The sequence below is a fragment of the Sphaeramia orbicularis genome, chromosome 21 (assembly GCF_902148855.1).
Source record: "Sphaeramia orbicularis chromosome 21, fSphaOr1.1, whole genome shotgun sequence".
Classification (NCBI taxonomy): domain Eukaryota; kingdom Metazoa; phylum Chordata; class Actinopteri; order Kurtiformes; family Apogonidae; genus Sphaeramia; species Sphaeramia orbicularis.
Window position 1 is genome coordinate 58,308,810 of NC_043977.1, and position 21,057 is coordinate 58,329,866.

Genomic DNA, 21,057 nt, shown 5'->3' on the forward strand with positions numbered 1-21,057 from the left:
AAAAGTCCATTACTCAAATTTATTTATAAATAAATATAAATATATTTCTAAATAAATTTAGATTTATTTATTTATAAATAATATAAATATATTTCTAAATAAATTTAGATTTATTTATTTATAAATAAATTTAACCCTACTCCTAACCCCCCCCCCAGCCTACGGTGTCAGTCTTGTGAACATGGGTGTAGTTCTCTCAGATAGGATGGGAATGGGAGCGGGCTGACAAAAGGGGGAGGACCAGGAGTGGCTCAGCATTCTTCACATTTAAAGCTGTAAGTGCTGCTGCTCTAGTCTGGATAGGCTGGGTCTGGGTCTGCTCTAGTCTGGATAGGCTGGGTCTGGGTCTGCTCTAGTCTGGATAGGCTGGGTCTGGGTCTGCTCTAGTCTGGGCTGGGCCAACAGGGACCACAGGCTCCTGGATTCATGCTTGTGCTCACTTAAAGCAGTCCAGGCTGTTTGTCCTCTGCTCAGATCCCCCTTTTCCCCTTTTCCTTGGACACAAAGGCTCATGTCTGTCCAGTAGACATGATGAACCGTGAGCGTTTGAGGACTGTCCTGTTTCTGCTGCTGTCTGGAGCCCACGTTTGGAGAGTTACATGTCAGGACGGGACCAGCGGTGAGTCTGCACTGAACAGCCGTTTACTGACACTGGATGAGGTCCTGTTTGTGTCAGCGCTGGTTTATCTGTTTATGGGTGTGTGTGTGTGTGTGTGTGTGTGTGTGTGTGTGTGTGTGTGTGTGCAAGAAAACTGAAACAGTTATGGACGGATTTGGATGAAAATTTCAGGAAATGTTGGAACTGGCACAAGGAACAAATGATTAAATTTGGGTGGTGAATTGGGGGGGAGGCACAGATCTGCCTTGGTGGAGGTCTGTGCTCTCTGAGTGCTTTTCTAGTCTGAAAATGTTTTAATTATTTGTGACTCACTAAACTGGTGCTTTAGTCCCTTCATTCTTTTGCTGGATTTGTTGTTGGTGTGGAATGAACTTTCCTTGTTGATGGAAATTTGAAGGAACTGTTTGTTGGATGAGGCTGAAAACGGACTGACGCCACGGAACATGTTTAATGGATGGAACAGAGACAAAGCAGTGAAACATGGTCATATTCCATCTGCTGTAGTGCTGATGAGCAACTGGAAAACAAGTGTCAGGAACCAGCAGGGGTCATGTCCACTAGTGTCCACTAATGTCCACTAATGTCCAGCAGGGTCCACTAATGTCCACTAATGTCCCCTAGTGTCCACTAGGGTCCACTAGTGTCCAGTGGTCAGTGGTTGGACACAGAGTGGACATGTGTCCTGTGTTTGTCTCTCTTTTCCATCTGTGCGTTCACTCACTCAGTGTTTCCACACTTTTAAACCTCCTGTTTTTTCATGGTTGGTCTGTGAACACACCAGTGTTCAGACGCCTCTGAGAACACACATGTGCATGTGGAAGAGAACGCACATGTGCATGTGGAAGAGAACACACATGTGCATGTGGAAGAGAACACACATGTGCATGTGGAAGAGAACACACATGTGCATGTGGGGCAGATGTGAGGACACATGAGGAGCACACATGAAGGAGGACGCACCCACGCTTCAGCTTTAGCTTCAGCCTCACACACCTGAACCGTGTCATCACTCACCCTTCACTGGTTCAGTAGGAGATGAACCACACTGAACCTGTGTGTGTGTGTGTGTGTTTATTTCAGTCAGTCCAACACACACACATTACCTCTTGTTTAAAGTGACTCCAGTGTTCGTTCTGTCTTTCATTTCCTGTTGGACTAAATCACATATCAGTCCTTTTTCCCTCTGTGTCTTTTGTTCATAAAACATGGGCTGTTGTGGAACAGGGGGTTCAGCTGCCCCCCCCATGGACACACACCTGTTAGACTGATGTACCTGAACCAACAGGACATTTTACAAATGACAGTGGACGGATAGTCAACGTCTGAAACAGGAAACACATGTAGTTCAGCTTCACTGTGATCATCAGACAGAGTTCATGTCAAACCTGCAGAAGGTGAGTTTAGGATGAGGAGGTGGAAATGAGAGCCACCGAATGGATCTGATGTGTGACCGCTTCAGGGTTCTGAGTGCAGACCTGCAGGTCCTGCACTGGGACATTTGGACATGTGAAGGACATTTGGACATGTGAAGGACATTTGGACATGTGATGGACATTTGGACATGTGAAGGACATTTGGACATGTGAAGGACATTTGGACATGTGAAGGACATTTGGACATGTGATGGACATTTGGACATGTGATGGACATTTGGACATGTGAAGGACATTTGGACATGTGATGGACATTTGGAAATGTGAAGGACATTTGGACATGTGAAGGACATTTGGAAATGTGAAGGACATTTGGACATGTGAAGGACATTTGGACACACCGACATGTTTGTTTGTTTTATGTGGGTCGTCCTCCTTAAATCAGCCTCTCCTCTGTGTGTGTGTGTGTGTGTGTGTGTGTGTGTGTGTGTGTGTCCATAATTGTTCATATGAACCAGAGCAGGGGTGGAACAGTGGTGGGAGGGGCCACTGCAGTTGGACCAAAGAAAACCAGTGGAAAGTTCATGGTTTTTGTACAATCAGGGAAAATGTGGTCGACCAGAGCACAGCCACAGTGTGTGTGTGTGTGTGTGTGTGTGTGTGTGTGTGTGTGTGTTTTAAAGCTGTTTTACTGTGTTTTTCAGAGCCGTTCTCAGTTTGAATTCCTCTTGCTGTTGGATGGTGCAGACTGTAAACACAACACTGAAGCCCGCTCCTCTCATCAGGCTGTAGACATGGGCTGTGTTGTTATTCAAGGTTTAAAATACTTTTATAAACTATCCAAACAAAAAAGATGTGAATCACCTGAAAAAACTGCAATTTCTTCAGAAAAATCAGTGCAAATTTAACAGTCTTCTGCCTCCACTTCTCCTTTCTCCATGTGCATTCTGGATCAGATCGATGGCTCATAAAGCGTCTCCTTAAATCAGACTACAGCTCTGGATTATACACAAATGCAGAATGAGTTTATAACCCTTCAAACCAAGGCTCTCAAACTCATGTTCTTTCAGGTTCCACATCCAGCCTGATTTGATCTGCAGTAACAGAATAACCTATAAATAATGACAACTGCAAATTTATGTCTGTTTTAGTGCAAAAACAAAAACATTAAATTATGAAAATACTTACTTTTATAAACTACTCAAACAAAAAATGTGAATAACCTGGAAAAGCGGAAATTTCTTCAGATAAATCAGTGTAATTTTCTCAGTCTTCTTCCTCCACTTCTCATTAGTCCATGTGCATTCTGGATCAGATCTCCAAAGACACTAAACACTGAGGAACAGGAAGAAAAGAGTTCAAACTGGACTGAATTTAATACAGACATTTCAGGTTGGACACATTTGTTCAGGTTAGTCACATTTTATTGGTACAGGAGAGTTTGGAAATGGAAAGAGTTTCAGAATTTCATGTGATTTTTTACACTAAAACAAAGACAAACATTTGAAGTAGTCATTATTTACAGACATAATGTAATAAAAAATTTTTTTCCATCAAACCCAGTAGTAAATCTGCAGTCCTTCTTTTGTGTGGGTTCCTCTGCTGTTCTTATTGGACTGTAGATCAGATTGGTCTGGATGTGGAACCCACACTAAAATGAGTTCCACAGCCTGGACTGTGGAATTTAGACACTTTGGAAATTCATCCATTCATTCATTGAGACTGTAAACACAACACTGAATCCCACTCCCCTCCTCAGGCTGTAGATCTGGCTTGTGCTGTTCTTCCAGGTTGGTTTGTTGAGGCGTCCTAACTGTGAGCAGGACTGTCGTCTACATCCAACAGACTGACGTGTTCAGACAGACTTTTTAAAAATCTTTCCCTCTTGTTTTTTTTTCCATTGACCCTCAAGTTATGTGAATATAAGTTCTTCATAAAAATTTGTCTAATGGAAAAACAACAATTTCGCCAAAACTCTCACTTTTTTCTCTGAATCGTTGCTGTTGTTGTTCTTGTTGGAGGTAGTTTTTTTGCAGTTAAACTGGTAAATGACGTGAAACTGTGATGGAAAGACCTTTGAGTCCAACTAGAGTCACATGACCAAAACAAACAGATGAACTGATGGATGTTAGAACAAGAGGAGAAGAAGAGTGGAACCCAAACGTGTGTGTGTGTGTGTGTGTGTGTGTGTGTGTGTGTGTGTGTGTGTGGACACAGCAGGAAAGCACATCAGTTTAGAGTTTAGGAGCAGACAGATGAGGAACCAGTAGGGCTGTAAGAAAATATCGACTCTGCAATATATCGCAAAATTTCATTTCACAACACTGTATCGATATTAAAAAGAACTGTATGGATATTTGTAGGTATTTATTTAAATGCAGATATTGTGGAGGTTCATTTTAGTTTTTTCTTTCTATTTTATTTATTATTATTTAACACTATTTTGGGGAGAGGGAAGTCTGGGCGTCCCTGCTTAGACTGTTACCCTCGTGGCCCGGTCCTGGAAGAAGCGGAAGATAATGGATGGATGGATGGACTATTTTATTAAATAATGTTAGTTCCTTTGTTGGGATTGAACTAAAATACTAGGGATGCACAGATACTGATACCAGTATCAGGCATCGGCTCCAATACTCAGTGTGTGTACTCGTATTCGTACTTGTAAAAGTAATCCGATACAAATGCACTGATCCCACTTCTGTCCGTGTGACATCCCCAGTTCAGTGCAGCAGGTACGAGGAGGAGGAATAATGTGTGTGAGTGTGAAGAGTGTGGAGATGGAACCAAAGAAATGAGGCTGATCACAGTAAGGCTGACTGACAGTACTGTTACAGACACAGACAGATACAGACGCAGCCTTCTGTCTGTAATCTGACTACATTCATCTGTTTTCCAGCTGATGGAGGATGAGTACCCAGACACAGAATACCAGTGGGAGTACGGAGCGGTGCGGACCACCGGCAGTGAAAGTGTATTTGTCTTTTCTCTTCCTGCTGAAGCTAAACTTTTAAACCTTACAGAGAAAACGCAGTAACATTAGTATCACAGTAGTGTTTCCTCTGTCGTCTACAGGTTTGGTATTACTGACTTTCTTCTTCTTCATTAAACTTTCCTCTTCTTCGTGGTATTTGTCCAGTATGGTTAATTCAGAGCGGCGCCCCCTGGTGGATTAACTGTCAAACGCTCATTCCAACACATTAAATGTCAGTAGCAGCACTTTGTTCCAGTCAGACTAATGACAACGACAATAAAGCACATTTACAAAAGGAACTAACAACTGGAATGGGATTATTAAGGACTAGGATCAGGACTCAGTATCAGCAAGTACTCAAATGGAAGTACTCGTACTCAGTCTGGAAAAAAGTGGTATCGGTTCATCCCTATAAAATCCTGTTCTGATGTTAGTTGTGAACTAATAGAATCTGAACGTTTGAACAGGATCTGAAACTGGAATGTCTGTAAAACAGAATTTCAGTTTGAACACAGTTGGAACATTTGCTGATAGAACATTAGATCCTGTTGGGATCAAATACAAATGTGTTTAGTATTTGTGCGGATATCCGCTGTAAATAAATTCTACACGGAAATAATCATTTAAAAAAAGAAACAAACAAAAATTTGCCTTTTTTACAGTATCATGATATATTGTGATATATCATATTGTGATCCTACTGTTGTGATTTGTATCGTATCTCCAGATTCTTGCTGATACACAGCCCCTCTGACAAGCATTCTAGATTCAAACCATCACAGATTTCTGTTCCTGTTTATGGAAGGACTGACACTGACATCTACCACGAGAAAGAAACTCATCAGCACAGCAGGGACTGAATGGACAAAGCAGCATTCCACACTTCTGTGTTTCTGATATTTAGTAAATAAAGTAATATCGTATTGAAAGCAGGAGTTTGATTAGAAAAAGTGAAGTTAATATAAAACTGTTTCTATGTTCAGCTTTGACTTCATCTCATCTCAAAACGTCAAAAATTCTAAAGAATCTTGTACTGACTGTAGAAACTATATTACCCATGATCCTTAGAGGCTGCATCTCAGTCAATTTCTACAAAAAGATGCTGAAATGCACCATGGGAGATGTATTTTTACTGCTGATGTTCTGGTTCAGTGAGGTTCTGAGTCTGAAGGATGGATTTGAATTATTTTCCTGAACGTCCTACTTTACATTTGACTTAATATCATTTAATAAAGAAGCGAAAAAGAAAACGTGAAGAAGTGAAGTTAATATAAAACAGTATTTGATTTTCCATTGACCCTCAAATTGTGTAAATATAATTTATATTTATGTTCCTGTTTATGGACGGACTTTTACTGACATCTACCACAAGAAAGAAACTCATCAGCACATTTGGGATTGGATGGACAAACCAACATTCCACACTCGTATTTGGAACACAGTTATTCCCTCCGCCAGGAGGTACTGTGATCACTCTGCTCTGTGTGTTTGCATGAGTTTGTTTGTTTGTTTGTTTGTTTGTTTGTTTGTGTGCAAGATAACTCAAAAAATTTTGGACGGATTTTGATGAAATTTTCAGGAAATGTTGATACTGACACAAGGAACAAATGATTACATTTTGGTGGTGATGGTGATGGGTGGGGGGCAGATCTGTCTAGGCGGAGGTCTGCGCTCTCCGAGTGCTTTTCTTGTATAAATATGGGACAGTTTAGCTCAGATGGACCATGGACCAGAGACTAGAGATGAGGATAGAGATGCATTTGTGCGTTGCAGCACTTTGAAGACAGAAAACATGTTTAAAACAAATGTGGACGTCTGTGGTTTACAGAATTTTTAGTCACATATGAAAGTCATAGTCTGCACATGTGGAAAATCAGCATCTGAGATCAAGGCGCCGACGTTCACATACAATGGAACTGGTGACGCCAGCGCAGACGACCAGCGTAAACTTCTACTGGAGCCTTTGTTCAGAGCTGCAGCTGGAGCTGGAAACAGCTGAGGTGTTCCAAGAACATTTGGACCAAGGTTTAGCTGTGAACATGGAAAAAGGAAAAGGACTGGAGCAATAGATCAGCACTGAGTCCAAAAACAGAACAGACAACACCAACCTTTGGCCAGAGGTGGATGTGTGTGTGTGTGTGTGTGTATGTGTGTGTGTGTGTGTGTGTGTGTGTGTGTGTGTGTGTGTGTGTGTGTGTGTGTGTGTGTGTGTGTGTGTGTCAGATGTTCGTACACCTCCTCCTCCCACAGGCAGATGTAGCTGTAAAACATCTTCACTGAACTCCTCCCATCAGAGGCTGAAGGTGCCGTGTAGCTCCGCCTCCTCTGTTCTGGGTGCTGTGTGTGTGTGTAGTTCATGAACAGTAGGTTTTTTCAGTTCCATCCCATCATGAGCACCGGTCCTATTGTTCTGCATGAGGAACGTATCAAGGTTATTATCATTAACAAAAACAAATGACATGACCAAAACTAGAATTGTAAAAACATTTTCGTTAACTGAAATAAATAAAAACTATAATTAAAAGAAAAAAACATAACTAACTGAAACTGTATTGTGTGTTTACAAAACTAACTAAAACAGATAAAAATTATGGATAAAATTCCCTTCGTTTTTGTCTTTGTCAGTGTCGGATTGATACAAAATCGATTTATTTCCCTCGAGCTATTTTAGCTAGCAGCACCATTCAACACTTGACGGTCCGTCACTCGTCGTTTAGAGTCATCTGGGATTTATTTGAACACAACAGAGAGGAAGATAAAAGAAATGAATAAAACTAAACTAAAACTAAGCATTTAGAAAAAACTAAAACTAATAAAAACTATCAAACCTGCTCTAAAAACAAATTCAAATGAACTGAATCAGAAAAAAAAGTCTAAACTGAATCAAACTAAACCAGAATGAAACATCCAAAACTGTTCTATCCTTGGAACATACAAACACAAAGCACCCAAAACATTTGTGATTCCAAATCACCAAACCACATGAGGTCACTCTGTTTCCTAAATTGTTTCCAGTTGTTGTTGCCACATCACTGACAACGCAATAAATGCTTTTTTTTTTTTTGTACTAAAGCAGAAACGTCCAAACATGTGAACTGAAGCTGGTTCTGATTAGAAACACATGGTGCATTTTTCAGCTATGACTTGATTACACGCCTCTTTTCTTCCACAGAGGGGGGGTGGGGGGGTGGGGGGGTGTTCAGCCTTTACCTCCATGTCTTCAGAGGACAGGGGTGTGTACAGGAGGGGGGGGGGGGGGGGGGGGGGGGGGGGGGCATGGAGGCAGCTGATGCCCAGGGGGCTGATGGGAGTTCAGTGTCGTCTGTGCGTCTGTGAGCGCCACTTCCATGGAAACCACTGAGAAACCAAATGAGTGCAGTCAGCAAATGGAGGCAGGGGGCGGGGCGGGGGGGGGGGGGGATGACTTCCAGATGTGAAGAAAAGAGTCACTTTGGAAAATGTGTTAAAGAAACAACTTTAACAGCCTGAAGGGAGGGAGCTGATCGGCTGATTTAAGTGGTGTCAGGACGTGTTTAGGGTGACCGTGTGGGGACTCACCTGGACCATGTCACACCTCCACAGGGTGTGTTAAGGGTGACCGTCTGGGGACTCACCTGGACCACGCCACACCTCCAGAGGGTCACGTTCAACACACTGTTTACCTTCAAACGATGCAATTAAGGCTCTGATGAGAGGTTCTTGGGCTGTTTGATTGGCACTTACCCTGTCCACGTGGACCACTGACACAACACACACACCTACACACTAACACTGGTGTTCGCAAACTTTTTCAACAAACATTTCAACTTCACCAAGAAGAAACTCAGTGTCTCCGCCCACGCCCCCTCAATGTGCATAATCACACCAGGAAAGTGCATGTGTGTGTCCACGTGTTGAATAAACGGACAGTTATTTTTTACTTGGGATGAGTCTGTGCGTCAGGGGTGAAATGTTAGCAAAACAGATAGTAGCAATCACTGACAATGCTAATGCTAATGTCTGTACCAAAGGAGGAACATGTGTGATATGCACCATATTTGTTCAGTCAGTACGGGTAAACAGTAAAACTATAATCACTGACATATGCTGTGGTTTTATATCATATCAGGATACTTTTGTTTTTTACCCTGGGGATTAGCAGCTATGGTTATCACTGTAGAATTTTATATCACAGTAGGAGTGAAAACCACATACAGATGTGGTCACATCCTTTATTTGAATTTTTTTATTTTTTTTTCAAAGTCCTTAGACTAATGATAATATGTTATTTTATACGCATTTTTTTTTTTATATGAATTTAATGTTTGAAAGGCCAGTTTTTTTATAAAATGCACAAAAATATTGGCCTGTTTTTGTTTGGCTTTTTACAACATTTTAGTCTCAGTGCATGTTCTACATCACTTTTACTTATCTTTTATAATCTTTTACAAATCACTTCAAAGCACAAATAATCATCCAGTTTTTTTTTGTTTGGTTTTTTTTTTTTACTAATTTCAGCCAATAATCTTAGAGACATTTATCTTCAGATAGATCCTCATCATTATAATCAGATAATTATCATGAACTGAATGATGTGTTGGTGCAGTGGATGCCTCACAGACAGAAGGTCCTGGGTTCGATTCCTACACCAGTCCATGGGGGTGGGGCCTGTTCTCCTTGTGTCTATGTGGGTTCAGGCTCCTCTGGCTCCTCCCACCATCCAAACACATGCACTGACAGGTTCATGGGTTCATCTGAATCGCCCATAGGTGTGAATGTGACAGTGTTTGTTCGTCTCTATATGTTCAGTCTGTGATGAACCGGTCACATGTCCAGGGAGAACCCCGCCTTCACCCATAAGGAGCTGGGATAGGCTCCGCCCCCGTGACCCTAGTGAGGATAAAGCTTTTGTTTTAACCATTTACTGCCTACATTTATTTGCTTGACCATGACAAAGATCCAAATTAGTGACGTAATTGTCATAATACTATTTAAACAAATGTTCTAGTCTCAGGTATGGAGATTATTATGTCCCTGAAATCAAGTCCCAGGGATTTAACAGTTTTACCCCAAACGCTGCCTCTGTCGGATCTCCTTGATGTTTTGTCTTTAACTCGGACAGATGTGGTTGGATTTCTTCTCCTTGATAACCACCATAGTGGACCCCCCCCACCCCAAGTGGAAGAACCCTATGGAGTTCAGCTTCTATCAGTAGTATCAGTCATGCAGACGTAGTTCAACATCAGTTTTTTGGACATAAATCAGGGTTCTCCAACTCCTGTTCTTTCAGGTTCCACATTCAGTCTGATTTGATCTGCAGTGGACCCAACCAGTGAAATAAGAACAGAAGAACCTAGAAATAATGACAACTACAAATTTTGTCTTCGTTTTAGTGCCAAAAAAAACAAAACATTAAATTCTGAAAATACTTACTGCTTTAAATCTTTTAGTTTTATAACGTCGTATGTCTCATCTGGTTAAAGGTTGTTTTTTTCATTATCAAACTTCAGTTCACATGTTCAGATTTGATGCCATATCCCCGTTCTGACGGTGCCTGTTAGCTTGTACGACACCAGGCTCTGTCAGTGACATGGACATGAATGGGAGCCAATGGGAGCCATAATTGCAGGCTGTGGTCCGACCTAAATTCTAAGTTGTTTCTAGGTTGTGTATATTACATCTGCTGAGGGCGTGCAAGCGGAATGACATGGGTGTCGGTGGTTTACGAGGACTAGCAATGTGGTCCAAGTTATGTCGAGGTTCTTAACAACATGTTCGACAGCTGATTGACTGAGTGTGCTTAGATGTGTTCACCTTTTAGTCCAGCTGGTCTCTGGTTCTGGTCTGTGATTGACAACTACTGTCCGACAAGTCTGTGAACGAACACTGATCACAGTTTTCTGGAGGCGAACTGTTGAAGGAGCTGTAATTGTCTTTATTAGGGCTGGAAGAAAATATCGGTTCTGCAATATATCGTGATATTTCATTTCACAATGCTGTATCGATATTAAAAAGTACTGTATCGATATTTTTAGGTATTTATTCAAATGCAGATATTGTGGAGGTTCATTTTAGTTTTTTGTTTCTATTTTATTTATTCTTATTTAACACCCTTTTATTCAATAATGTTTGTTCCTTTGTTGGGATTGAACTCAAATCCTGTTCTGACGTTAGTTCTGAACTCATAGAATCTGAACATTTGAACAGGATCTGAAAGGCAGGGCAGGTTTATTTCTGTAGAACATTTCATGTACAAGACAATTCAAAGTGCTTTACATAAAACATTAAAAGCATCACAGCAGAAGCAATAAAAAGCATAGGCATGAGAAAAACAAACAGACAGAAAAAAACCTGATAAGTAGGTAAAACCGATAAAAAGATAAAACAGACAAGCAGAAAAAAATTTAGCTTAAAAGGAACAGTGCAGATCTAAAGGGATGAATAAGAACTCTATTCAAATGCAGCTGGAATGTCTGGAAAACAGAATTTCAGTTTGAACACAGTCTGAACATTTGGTGATAGAACATTAGATCCTGTTGGGATCAAATACAAATGTGTTTAGTATTTGTGCAGATTTATGATGGAATTCAGTTCTTCAAGGAAATAATCATTAAAAAAAAAAAAAAAACTTTTTAACAGTATCATGATATATCATATCATGATCCTAGTATTGTGATTTGTATCGTATCTCCAGATTCTTGCTGATACACAGCCCTAGTGTTTATGTGAACTAAACGAAGGACTCCCATTCACTTCCATTCACACTGGTCCTTCTGTCCACACTGGTCCTTCTGTCCAAACCGTCCTTCTGTCCACACTGGTCCTCCTGTCCACACTGGTCCTTCTGTCCAAACCGTCACTCTGTCCACACTGGTCCTCCTGTCCACACTGGTCCTCCTGTCCACACTGGTCCTTCTGTCCACACTGGACACACTGGTCCTTCTGTCCTCACTGGTCCTTCTGTCCAAACCGTCCTTCTGTCCACACTGGTCCTCCTGTCCACACTGGTCCTCCTGTCCACACTTGGTCCTTGGTCCACACTGGTCCTTCTGTCCTCACTTGGTCCTTGGTCCACACTGGTCCTTCTGTCCAAACTGTCCTTCTGTCCACACTGGTCCTCCTGTCCTCACTTGGTCCTTCCGTCCACACTGGTCCTTCTGTCCAAACCGTTCTTCCGTCCACACTAGTCCTTCCATCCACACTGGTCCTTCCGTCCACAGTGGTCCTCCTGTTCAAACTGGTCCTTCTGTCCACACTGGTCCTTCTGTCTACAGTGGTCCTCCTGTTCAGACTGGTCCTTCTGTCCACACTGGTCCTTTTGTCCTCTCAGTGCTCCACACCAGACAGTTGTCCAAACATCTGTCTGTCTCCATGACTCACAGCTCCGTTTAAACTCTGTTTCATCAAATGGGAAAATCCTTTTGCAGAAGAATCCGCAGCAGCCTGAGGTTTGAACGCAAATGAAAAGAGTAAAAATGTTTAATATCAAAGGATGTATGATTAGAGCAGCTGGATGAAAGTGTTCATTCCACTGAGTATGAAGTCTGCTCTAACTTCTGTTTGTTTACAGTATGTTTTAAATGAAATGTTCGGAACGTTTCAGCTGAAAAAACAAAACAAAACAAAAACAAATCTAAATGGTCATTTACCATCCACCAGCTTTAACCTTTAAACTTACAGCCCCATTAATGTAATCCAGTACCAGTGTTTGCATATGGTTGAAGCAGGTCTGTTATTACTGTGACTCTGCAGCTTTACCTCATCAGCCACATTCACAACAACACCAACTGCAGGTTTACAGTCGCATCTGTAATGTCGGATTTCAGTCTTTATTTACTGGAGTCAAATTACAGCCTGAACTGCAGACTTCTAAGCCTTTCACTGATGAGGCGGTGTAATTAGAGGATTAAAGACCGAACACTGAGTCTGACTGAAGCTGCCGAACCTTCATGTCGTCATTATTTCATATCAGTATCAGAGCAGAGGATTAGAATGAGAAGAAAAGCTTTGGCACAGAACAGAAGCTGGAGGAAGAAGAAGTATTAGAGCGAAGAGTCGGACTGAAACACACTCTGGAACAAACACTGTCAGAGTCCTGTTCTTTCAGGTTCCACATTCAGCCTGATCTGACCTGCAGTGGACCTGACCAGTCAAATAAGAACAGAAGAACCCAGAAATAATGACAACTGCACATTTATGTCTTTGTTTTGGTCCAGTTAGTCCACCTGTAGTAGACCCTGTCCAGTTAGTCCACCTGTAGTAGACCCTGTCCAGTTAGTCCAGCTGTAGTAGACCCTGTCCAGTTAGTCCAGCTGTAGTAGACCCTGTCCAGTTAGTCCACCTGTAGTAGACCCTGTGCAGTTAGTCCAGCTGTAGTAGACCCTGTCCAGTTAGTCCAGCTGTAGTAGACCCTGTCCAGTTAGTCCACCTGTAGTAGACCCTGTCCAGTTAGTCCAGCTGTAGTACCCCTCCTGTCCAGTTAGTCCACCTGTAGTAGACCCTGTCCAGTTAGTCCACCTGTAGTAGACCCTGTCCAGTTAGTCCAGCTGTAGTAGACCCTGTCCAGTTAGTCCACCTGTAGTAGACCCTGTCCAGTTAGTCCAGTTAGTCCACCTGTAGTAGACCCTGTCCAGTTAGTCCAGCTGTAGTAGACCCTGTCCAGTTAGTCCAGCTGTAGTAGACCCTGTCCAGTTAGTCCACCTGTAGTAGACCCTGTCCAGTTAGTCCAGCTGTAGTAGACCCTGTCCAGTTAGTCCACCTGTAGTAGACCCTGTCCAGTTAGTCCAGCTGTAGTAGACCCTGTCCAGTTAGTCCACCTGTAGTAGACCCTGTCCAGTTAGTCCAGCTGTAGTAGACCCTGTCCAGTTAGTCCAGCTGTAGTAGACCCTGTCCAGTTAGTCCAGCTGTAGTAGACCCTGTCCAGTTAGTCCAGCTGTAGTAGACCCTGTCCAGTTAGTCCACCTGTAGTAGACCCTGTCCAGTTAGTCCAGCTGTAGTAGACCCTGTCCAGTTAGTCCACCTGTAGTAGACCCTGTCCAGTTAGTCCAGCTGTAGTAGACCCTGTCCAGTTAGTCCAGCTGTAGTAGACCCTGTCCAGTTAGTCCAGCTGTAGTACCCCTCCTGTCCAGTTAGTCCACCTGTAGTAGACCCTGTCCAGTTAGTCCACCTGTAGTAGACCCTGTCCAGTTAGTCCAGTTAGTCCACCTGTAGTAGACCCTGTCCAGTTAGTCCAGCTGTAGTAGACCCTGTCCAGTTAGTCCACCTGTAGTAGACCCTGTCCAGTTAGTCCAGCTGTAGTAGACCCTGTCCAGTTAGTCCACCTGTAGTAGACCCTGTCCAGTTAGTCCAGCTGTAGTAGACCCTGTCCAGTTAGTCCAGCTGTAGTAGACCCTGTCCAGTTAGTCCACCTGTAGTAGACCCTGTCCAGTTAGTCCAGCTGTAGTAGACCCTGTCCAGTTAGTCCAGCTGTAGTAGACCCTGTCCAGTTAGTCCACCTGTAGTAGACCCTGTCCAGTTAGTCCAGCTGTAGTAGACCCTGTCCAGTTAGTCCACCTGTAGTAGACCCTGTCCAGTTAGTCCAGCCTGTAGTAGACCCTGTCCAGTTAGTCCAGCCTGTAGTAGACCCTGTCCAGTTAGTCCACCTGTAGTAGACCCTGTCCAGTTAGTCCACCTGTAGTAGACCCTGTCCAGTTAGTCCAGCTGTAGTAGACCCTGTCCAGTTAGTCACCTGTAGTAGACCCTGTCCAGTTAGTCCAGCTGTAGTAGACCCTGTCCAGTTAGTCACCTGTAGTAGACCCTGTCCAGTTAGTCCAGCTGTAGTAGACCCTGTCCAGTTAGTCCACCTGTAGTAGACCCTGTCCAGTTAGTCCAGCTGTAGTAGACCCTGTCCAGTTAGTCCAGCTGTAGTAGACCCTGTCCAGTTAGTCCAGCTGTAGTAGACCCTGTCCAGTTAGTCCACCTGTAGTAGACCCTGTCCAGTTAGTCCAGTTAGTCCACCTGTAGTAGACCCTGTCCAGTTAGTCCAGCTGTAGTAGACCCTGTCCAGTTAGTCCACCTGTAGTAGACCCTGTCCAGTTAGTCCACCTGTAGTAGACCCTGTCCAGTTAGTCCAGCTGTAGTAGACCCTGTCCAGTTAGTCCAGCTGTAGTAGACCCTGTCCAGTTAGTCCAGTTAGTCCACCTGTAGTAGACCCTGTCCAGTTAGTCCAGCTGTAGTAGACCCTGTCCAGTTAGTCCAGCTGTAGTAGACCCTGTCCAGTTAGTCCAGCTGTAGTAGACCCTGTCCAGTTAGTCCACCTGTAGTAGACCCTGTCCAGTTAGTCCAGCTGTAGTAGACCCTGTCCAGTTAGTCCAGCTGTAGTAGACCCTGTCCAGTTAGTCCAGCTGTAGTAGACCCTGTCCAGTTAGTCCACCTGTAGTAGACCCTCTCCAGTTAGTCCACCTGTAGTAGACCCTGTCCAGTTAGTCCACCTGTAGTAGACCCTGTCCAGTTAGTCCAGCTGTAGTAGACCCTGTCCAGTTAGTCCACCTGTAGTAGACCCTGTCCAGTTAGTCCACCTGTAGTAGACCCTGTCCAGTTAGTCCAGCTGTAGTAGACCCTGTCCAGTTAGTCCACCTGTAGTAGACCCTGTCCAGTTAGTCCAGCTGTAGTAGACCCTGTCCAGTTAGTCCAGCTGTAGTAGACCCTGTCCAGTTAGTCCACCTGTAGTAGACCCTCTCCAGTTAGTCCACCTGTAGTAGACCCTGTCCAGTTAGTCCAGCTGTAGTAGACCCTGTCCAGTTAGTCCACCTGTAGTAGACCCTGTCCAGTTAGTCCACCTGTAGTAGACCCTGTCCAGTTAGTCCAGCTGTAGTAGACCCTGTCCAGTTAGTCCAGCTGTAGTACCCCTCCTGTCCAGTTAGTCCAGCTGTAGTAGACCCTGTCCAGTTAGTCCAGCTGTAGTAGACCCTGTCCAGTTAGTCCACCTGTAGTAGACCCTGTCCAGTTAGTCCAGCTGTAGTAGACCCTGTCCAGTTAGTCCACCTGTAGTAGACCCTGTCCAGTTAGTCCAGCTGTAGTACCCCTCCTGTCCAGTTAGTCCAGCTGTAGTAGACCCTGTCCAGTTAGTCCACCTGTAGTAGACCCTGTCCAGTTAGTCCAGCTGTAGTAGACCCTGTCCAGTTAGTCCAGCTGTAGTAGACCCTGTCCAGTTAGTCCACCTGTAGTAGACCCTGTCCAGTTAGTCCACCTGTAGTAGACCCTGTCCAGTTAGTCCAGCTGTAGTAGACCCTGTCCAGTTAGTCCACCTGTAGTAGACCCTGTCCAGTTAGTCCAGCTGTAGTAGACCCTGTCCAGTTAGTCCACCTGTAGTAGACCCTGTCCAGTTAGTCCAGCTGTAGTAGACCCTGTCCAGTTAGTCCACCTGTAGTAGACCCTGTCCAGTTAGTCCAGCTGTAGTAGACCCTGTCCAGTTAGTCCAGCTGTAGTACCCCTCCTGTCCAGTTAGTCCAGCTGTAGTAGACCCTGTCCAGTTAGTCCAGCTGTAGTAGACCCTGTCCAGTTAGTCCACCTGTAGTAGACCCTGTCCAGTTAGTCCAGCTGTAGTAGACCCTGTCCAGTTAGTCCAGCTGTAGTAGACCCTGTCCAGTTAGTCCAGCTGTAGTAGACCCTGTCCAGTTAGTCCACCTGTAGTAGACCCTGTCCAGTTAGTCCAGCTGTAGTAGACCCTGTCCAGTTAGTCCAGCTGTAGTAGACCCTGTCCAGTTAGTCCACCTGTAGTAGACCTGTCCAGTTAGTCCAGCTGTAGTAGACCCTGTCCAGTTAGTCCACTGTAGTAGACCCTGTCCAGTTAGTCCACCTGTAGTAGACCCTGTCCAGTTAGTCCAGCTGTAGTAGACCCCTGTCCAGTTAGTCCAGCTGTAGTAGACCCTGTCCAGTTAGTCCAGCTGTAGTAGACCCTGTCCAGTTAGTCCAGCTGTAGTAGACCCTGTCCAGTTAGTCCAGCTGTAGTAGACCCTGTCCAGTTAGTCACCCTGTAGTAGACCCTGTCCAGTTAGTCAGCTGTAGTAGACCCCTGTCCAGTTAGTCCAGCTGTAGTAACCCTCCTGTCCAGTAGTCCAGCTGTAGTGCACCTGTCAGTTAGTCCACCGTGTAGTAGACCCTGTCCAGTTAGCCAGCTGTAGTAGAACCCTGTCCAGTTAGGTCCAGCTGTAGTAGACCCTGTCCAGTTAGTCCACCTGTAGTAGACCTGTCCAGTTAGTCCAGCTGTAGTAGACCCTGTCCAGTTAGTCCAGCTGTAGTAGACCCTGTCCAGTTAGTCCACCTGTAGTAGACCCTGTCCAGTTAGTCCAGCTGTAGTAGACCCTGTCCAGTTAGTCCACCTGTAGTAGACCCTGTCCAGTTAGTCCAGCTGTAGTAGACCCTGTCCAGTTAGTCCACCTGTAGTAGACCCTGTCCAGTTAGTCCAGCTGTAGTAGACCCTGTCCAGTTAGTCCAGCTGTAGTAGACCCTGTCCAGTTAGTCCACCTGTAGTAGACCCTGTCCAGTTAGTCCAGCTGTAGTAGACCCTGTCCAGTTAGTCCACCTGTAGTAGACCCTGTCCAGTTAGTCCAGCTGTAGTAGACCCTGTCCAGTTAGTCCACCTGTAGTAGACCCTGTCCAGTTAGTCCAGCTGTAGTAGACCCTGTCCAGTTAGTCCAGCTGTAGTAGACCCTGTCCAGTTAGTCCACCTGTAGTAGACCCTGTCCAGTTAGTCCACCTGTAGTAGACCCTGTCCAGTTAGTCCAGCTGTAGTAGACCCTGTCCAGTTAGTCCAGCTGTAGTACCCCTCCTGTCCAGTTAGTCCAGCTGTAGTAGACCCTGTCCAGTTAGTCCAGCTGTAGTAGACCCTGTCCAGTTAGTCCACCTGTAGTAGACCCTGTCCAGTTAGTCCAGCTGTAGTACCCCTCCTGTCCAGTTAGTCCAGCTGTAGTAGACCCTGTCCAGTTAGTCCACCTGTAGTAGACCCTGTCCAGTTAGTCCAGCTGTAGTAGACCCTGTCCAGTTAGTCCACCTGTAGTAGACCCTGTCCAGTTAGTCCAGCTGTAGTACCCCTCCTGTCCAGTTAGTCCAGCTGTAGTAGACCCTGTCCAGTTAGTCCACCTGTAGTAGACCCTGTCCAGTTAGTCCAGCTGTAGTAGACCCTGTCCAGTTAGTCCAGCTGTAGTAGACCCTGTCCAGTTAGTCCACCTGTAGTAGACCCTGTCCAGTTAGTCCAGCTGTAGTAGACCCTGTCCTGTCCAGTTAGTCCAGCTGTAGTAGACCCTGTCCAGTTAGTCCACCTGTAGTAGACCCTGTCCAGTTAGTCCAGCTGTAGTAGACCCTGTCCAGTTAGTCCACCTGTAGTAGACCCTGTCCAGTTAGTCCAGCTGTAGTAGACCCTGTCCAGTTAGTCCACCTGTAGTAGACCCTGTCCAGTTAGTCCAGCTGTAGTAGACCCTGTCCAGTTAGTCCAGCTGTAGTACCCCTCCTGTCCAGTTAGTCCAGCTGTAGTAGACCCTGTCCAGTTAGTCCAGCTGTAGTAGACCCTGTCCAGTTAGTCCAGCTGTAGTAGACCCTGTCCAGTTAGTCCACCTGTAGTAGACCCTGTCCAGTTAGTCCAGCTGTAGTAGACCCTGTCCAGTTAGTCCAGCTGTAGTAGACCCTGTCCAGTTAGTCCACCTGTAGTAGACCCTGTCCAGTTAGTCCAGCTGTAGTAGACCCTGTCCAGTTAGTCCACCTGTAGTAGACCCTGTCCAGTTAGTCCAGCTGTAGTAGACCCTGTCCAGTTAGTCCAGCTGTAGTAGACCCTGTCCAGTTAGTCCACCTGTAGTAGACCCTGTCCAGTTAGTCCAGCTGTAGTAGACCCTGTCCAGTTAGTCCACCTGTAGTAGACCCTCTCCAGTTAGTCCACCTGTAGTAGACCCTGTCCAGTTAGTCCAGCTGTAGTAGACCCTGTCCAGTTAGTCCAGCTGTAGTAGACCCTGTCCAGTTAGTCCAGCTGTAGTACCCCTCCTGTCCAGTTAGTCCACCTGTAGTAGACCCTGTCCAGTTAGTCCAGCTGTAGTAGACCCTGTCCAGTTAGTCCAGCTGTAGTAGACCCTGTCCAGTTAGTCCACCTGTAGTAGACCCTGTCCAGTTAGTCCAGCTGTAGTAGACCCTGTCCAGTTAGTCCAGCTGTAGTAGACCCTGTCCAGTTAGTCCAGCTGTAGTAGACCCTGTCCAGTTAGTCCAGCTGTAGTAGACCCTGTCCAGTTAGTCCAGCTGTAGTAGACCCTGTCCAGTTAGTCCAGCTGTAGTACCCCTCCTGTCCAGTTGGTGTCAGTGTTCATATTACTCAGTGTGTCCAGTCTTGTGTCTTCGTTTCTCTGTCTTCAGTCTAAATTGGATGCTCCTTCAGTCCAAACTGTGCACACAGCCCAGTCTGCTCAGTTCTTTCCAGTCCAGTAAATGTGATGGCACTGATAAACACAGTGAAAAAAGAGGAACTGATGCGGTGAAGGATGACAGACAAGTAAGGAATCCTGCAGTTCTTCTTTCCTTTGGTGTGTTCTCTGTACACACGTTCTACCTTTCATGTGTTATTTGATGGCATGTCCATTTGTTTCCAGATCCGTGCTTCACAGAACCCACAGGTGTCAAACATGCGGCCCGGGGGCCAAATCCGGCCCACCAAAGGGTCCAGTCTGGCCCGTGGGATTAATTTGTGAAATGCAAAAATTACACTGAAGAAATGAATCATTTCAGTTTAAGTTCCACATTCAGACCAATTTAATCTCAAGTGGGTCGGATCATTAAAATACTATCATAATAACTTATAAATACTCACAACTCCAAATGTTTCTCTTTTAAATGTAAGCATTTTTATGTCATTTTACTGTATTTACACTAAAAAAAACTATCATTTCACAAAAAAACAGGAATAACCTGAACAAATATGAAAAACTTGAAATATCTGAAATGTAAGTTTACCAGTATTCTGCCTCTTTATTAGATGTTTCATGTATTTGTAGATCCACTGTGATCTGTAAGATGTAAAGTACACGTGTAAATGATAAACTGAGACAGAATATTGTTAAAATTGCACTTAGTTTTCTTAAGAATTTCAGTTTGTTCATGTTATTCACCTTGTTTTAAAGGATAGTTGGCTGATGTAAACATTTTCATTGCATAATTTTACTTTTTTAAAACATAGAAGAAAGTATGGAGTTGACATTATTTATATATTATTCTGTTATTGTTTCACTGGTCCAGCCCATTTCAGATCAAATTTGGTTTAATGTGGAACTGAACTAAAATGAGTTTGACAGAACCTGAACCCGAACCCTCAGTTCATGGGATTGGACAGTGTGTGAACAAACACAAGGAAAGCCTAGAATGTCTACAGAGAACACACCAGTTCAAAGTGACGTATGTAATTATGCCAGTGGTGATATCACGTTGGTTTATCAGCCAGCAGCAACTACAGCTGCTGCATCACTGAGATGTTTTTGAACATTAAATACTACTAAATATATCTCATTATCATTAAAAAAAATACGCATTTGAAAGAACGGATAATAATATGTTATGACGGAATTTTTATGACCCTGTCCGTCAAAATGATGGACAATAAAAATGTCTAGCGCAACCTCTGCTGTGGACCAGATTGGAGCCTTTGGGGGGGGGGGCAGTTTGACACCTGGGCCCTAGAGGGATGAGAACGCAGTAGGTCTGAAGGAAGCCTCAAACGTCATGAAGGGAAAATACTCATCCCCCGTCTCAGGCTCCGCCCCCTGGACATCCCAGAAGTGGGTTAAGTCCAACACAGGAAGTCATGTCAATTTGGAATTTCCTCTGTCAGAACATGTGTTTTAGCTCTGGGTTGTTCTGGTTATGATTCATGGTGAATAGATTATATAGATATATGGTATCTTTTTTTCACGTTTTTGCAGCAGTGTCCTCCTCAGACCCAGGAAATGTCAGCAAAGTACAAGCTTTTTTTTTTTTTTTTAATTAAATGAGTGCCTATATCAGAAACATCCTGATGCAACAGTTTTTTCAGATGCAGTTTTTAACATTTTTATGGAATGTCCTTTGTGGTGGACAGTTTTCTTGTTTCTTTTTTTCTTTCCTTTTTT

At 44.2% G+C, this 21,057-nt stretch overlaps 1 protein-coding gene across 1 annotated transcript in view; it reads left to right on the forward strand.

Annotated features, from left to right (window-relative positions):
- Window positions 1-271: 271 nt before the first annotated feature.
- Window positions 272-21,057, forward strand: part of LOC115412880 (collagen alpha-2(V) chain-like) — a 94,642-nt gene continuing 73,856 nt past the window's right edge. The window contains exon 1 of the mRNA XM_030125544.1: window positions 272-619. Within this exon, the coding sequence (XP_029981404.1) occupies window positions 529-619 (91 nt within the window). The 5' untranslated portion in view covers window positions 272-528. The remainder of the gene's footprint in view (window positions 620-21,057) is intronic.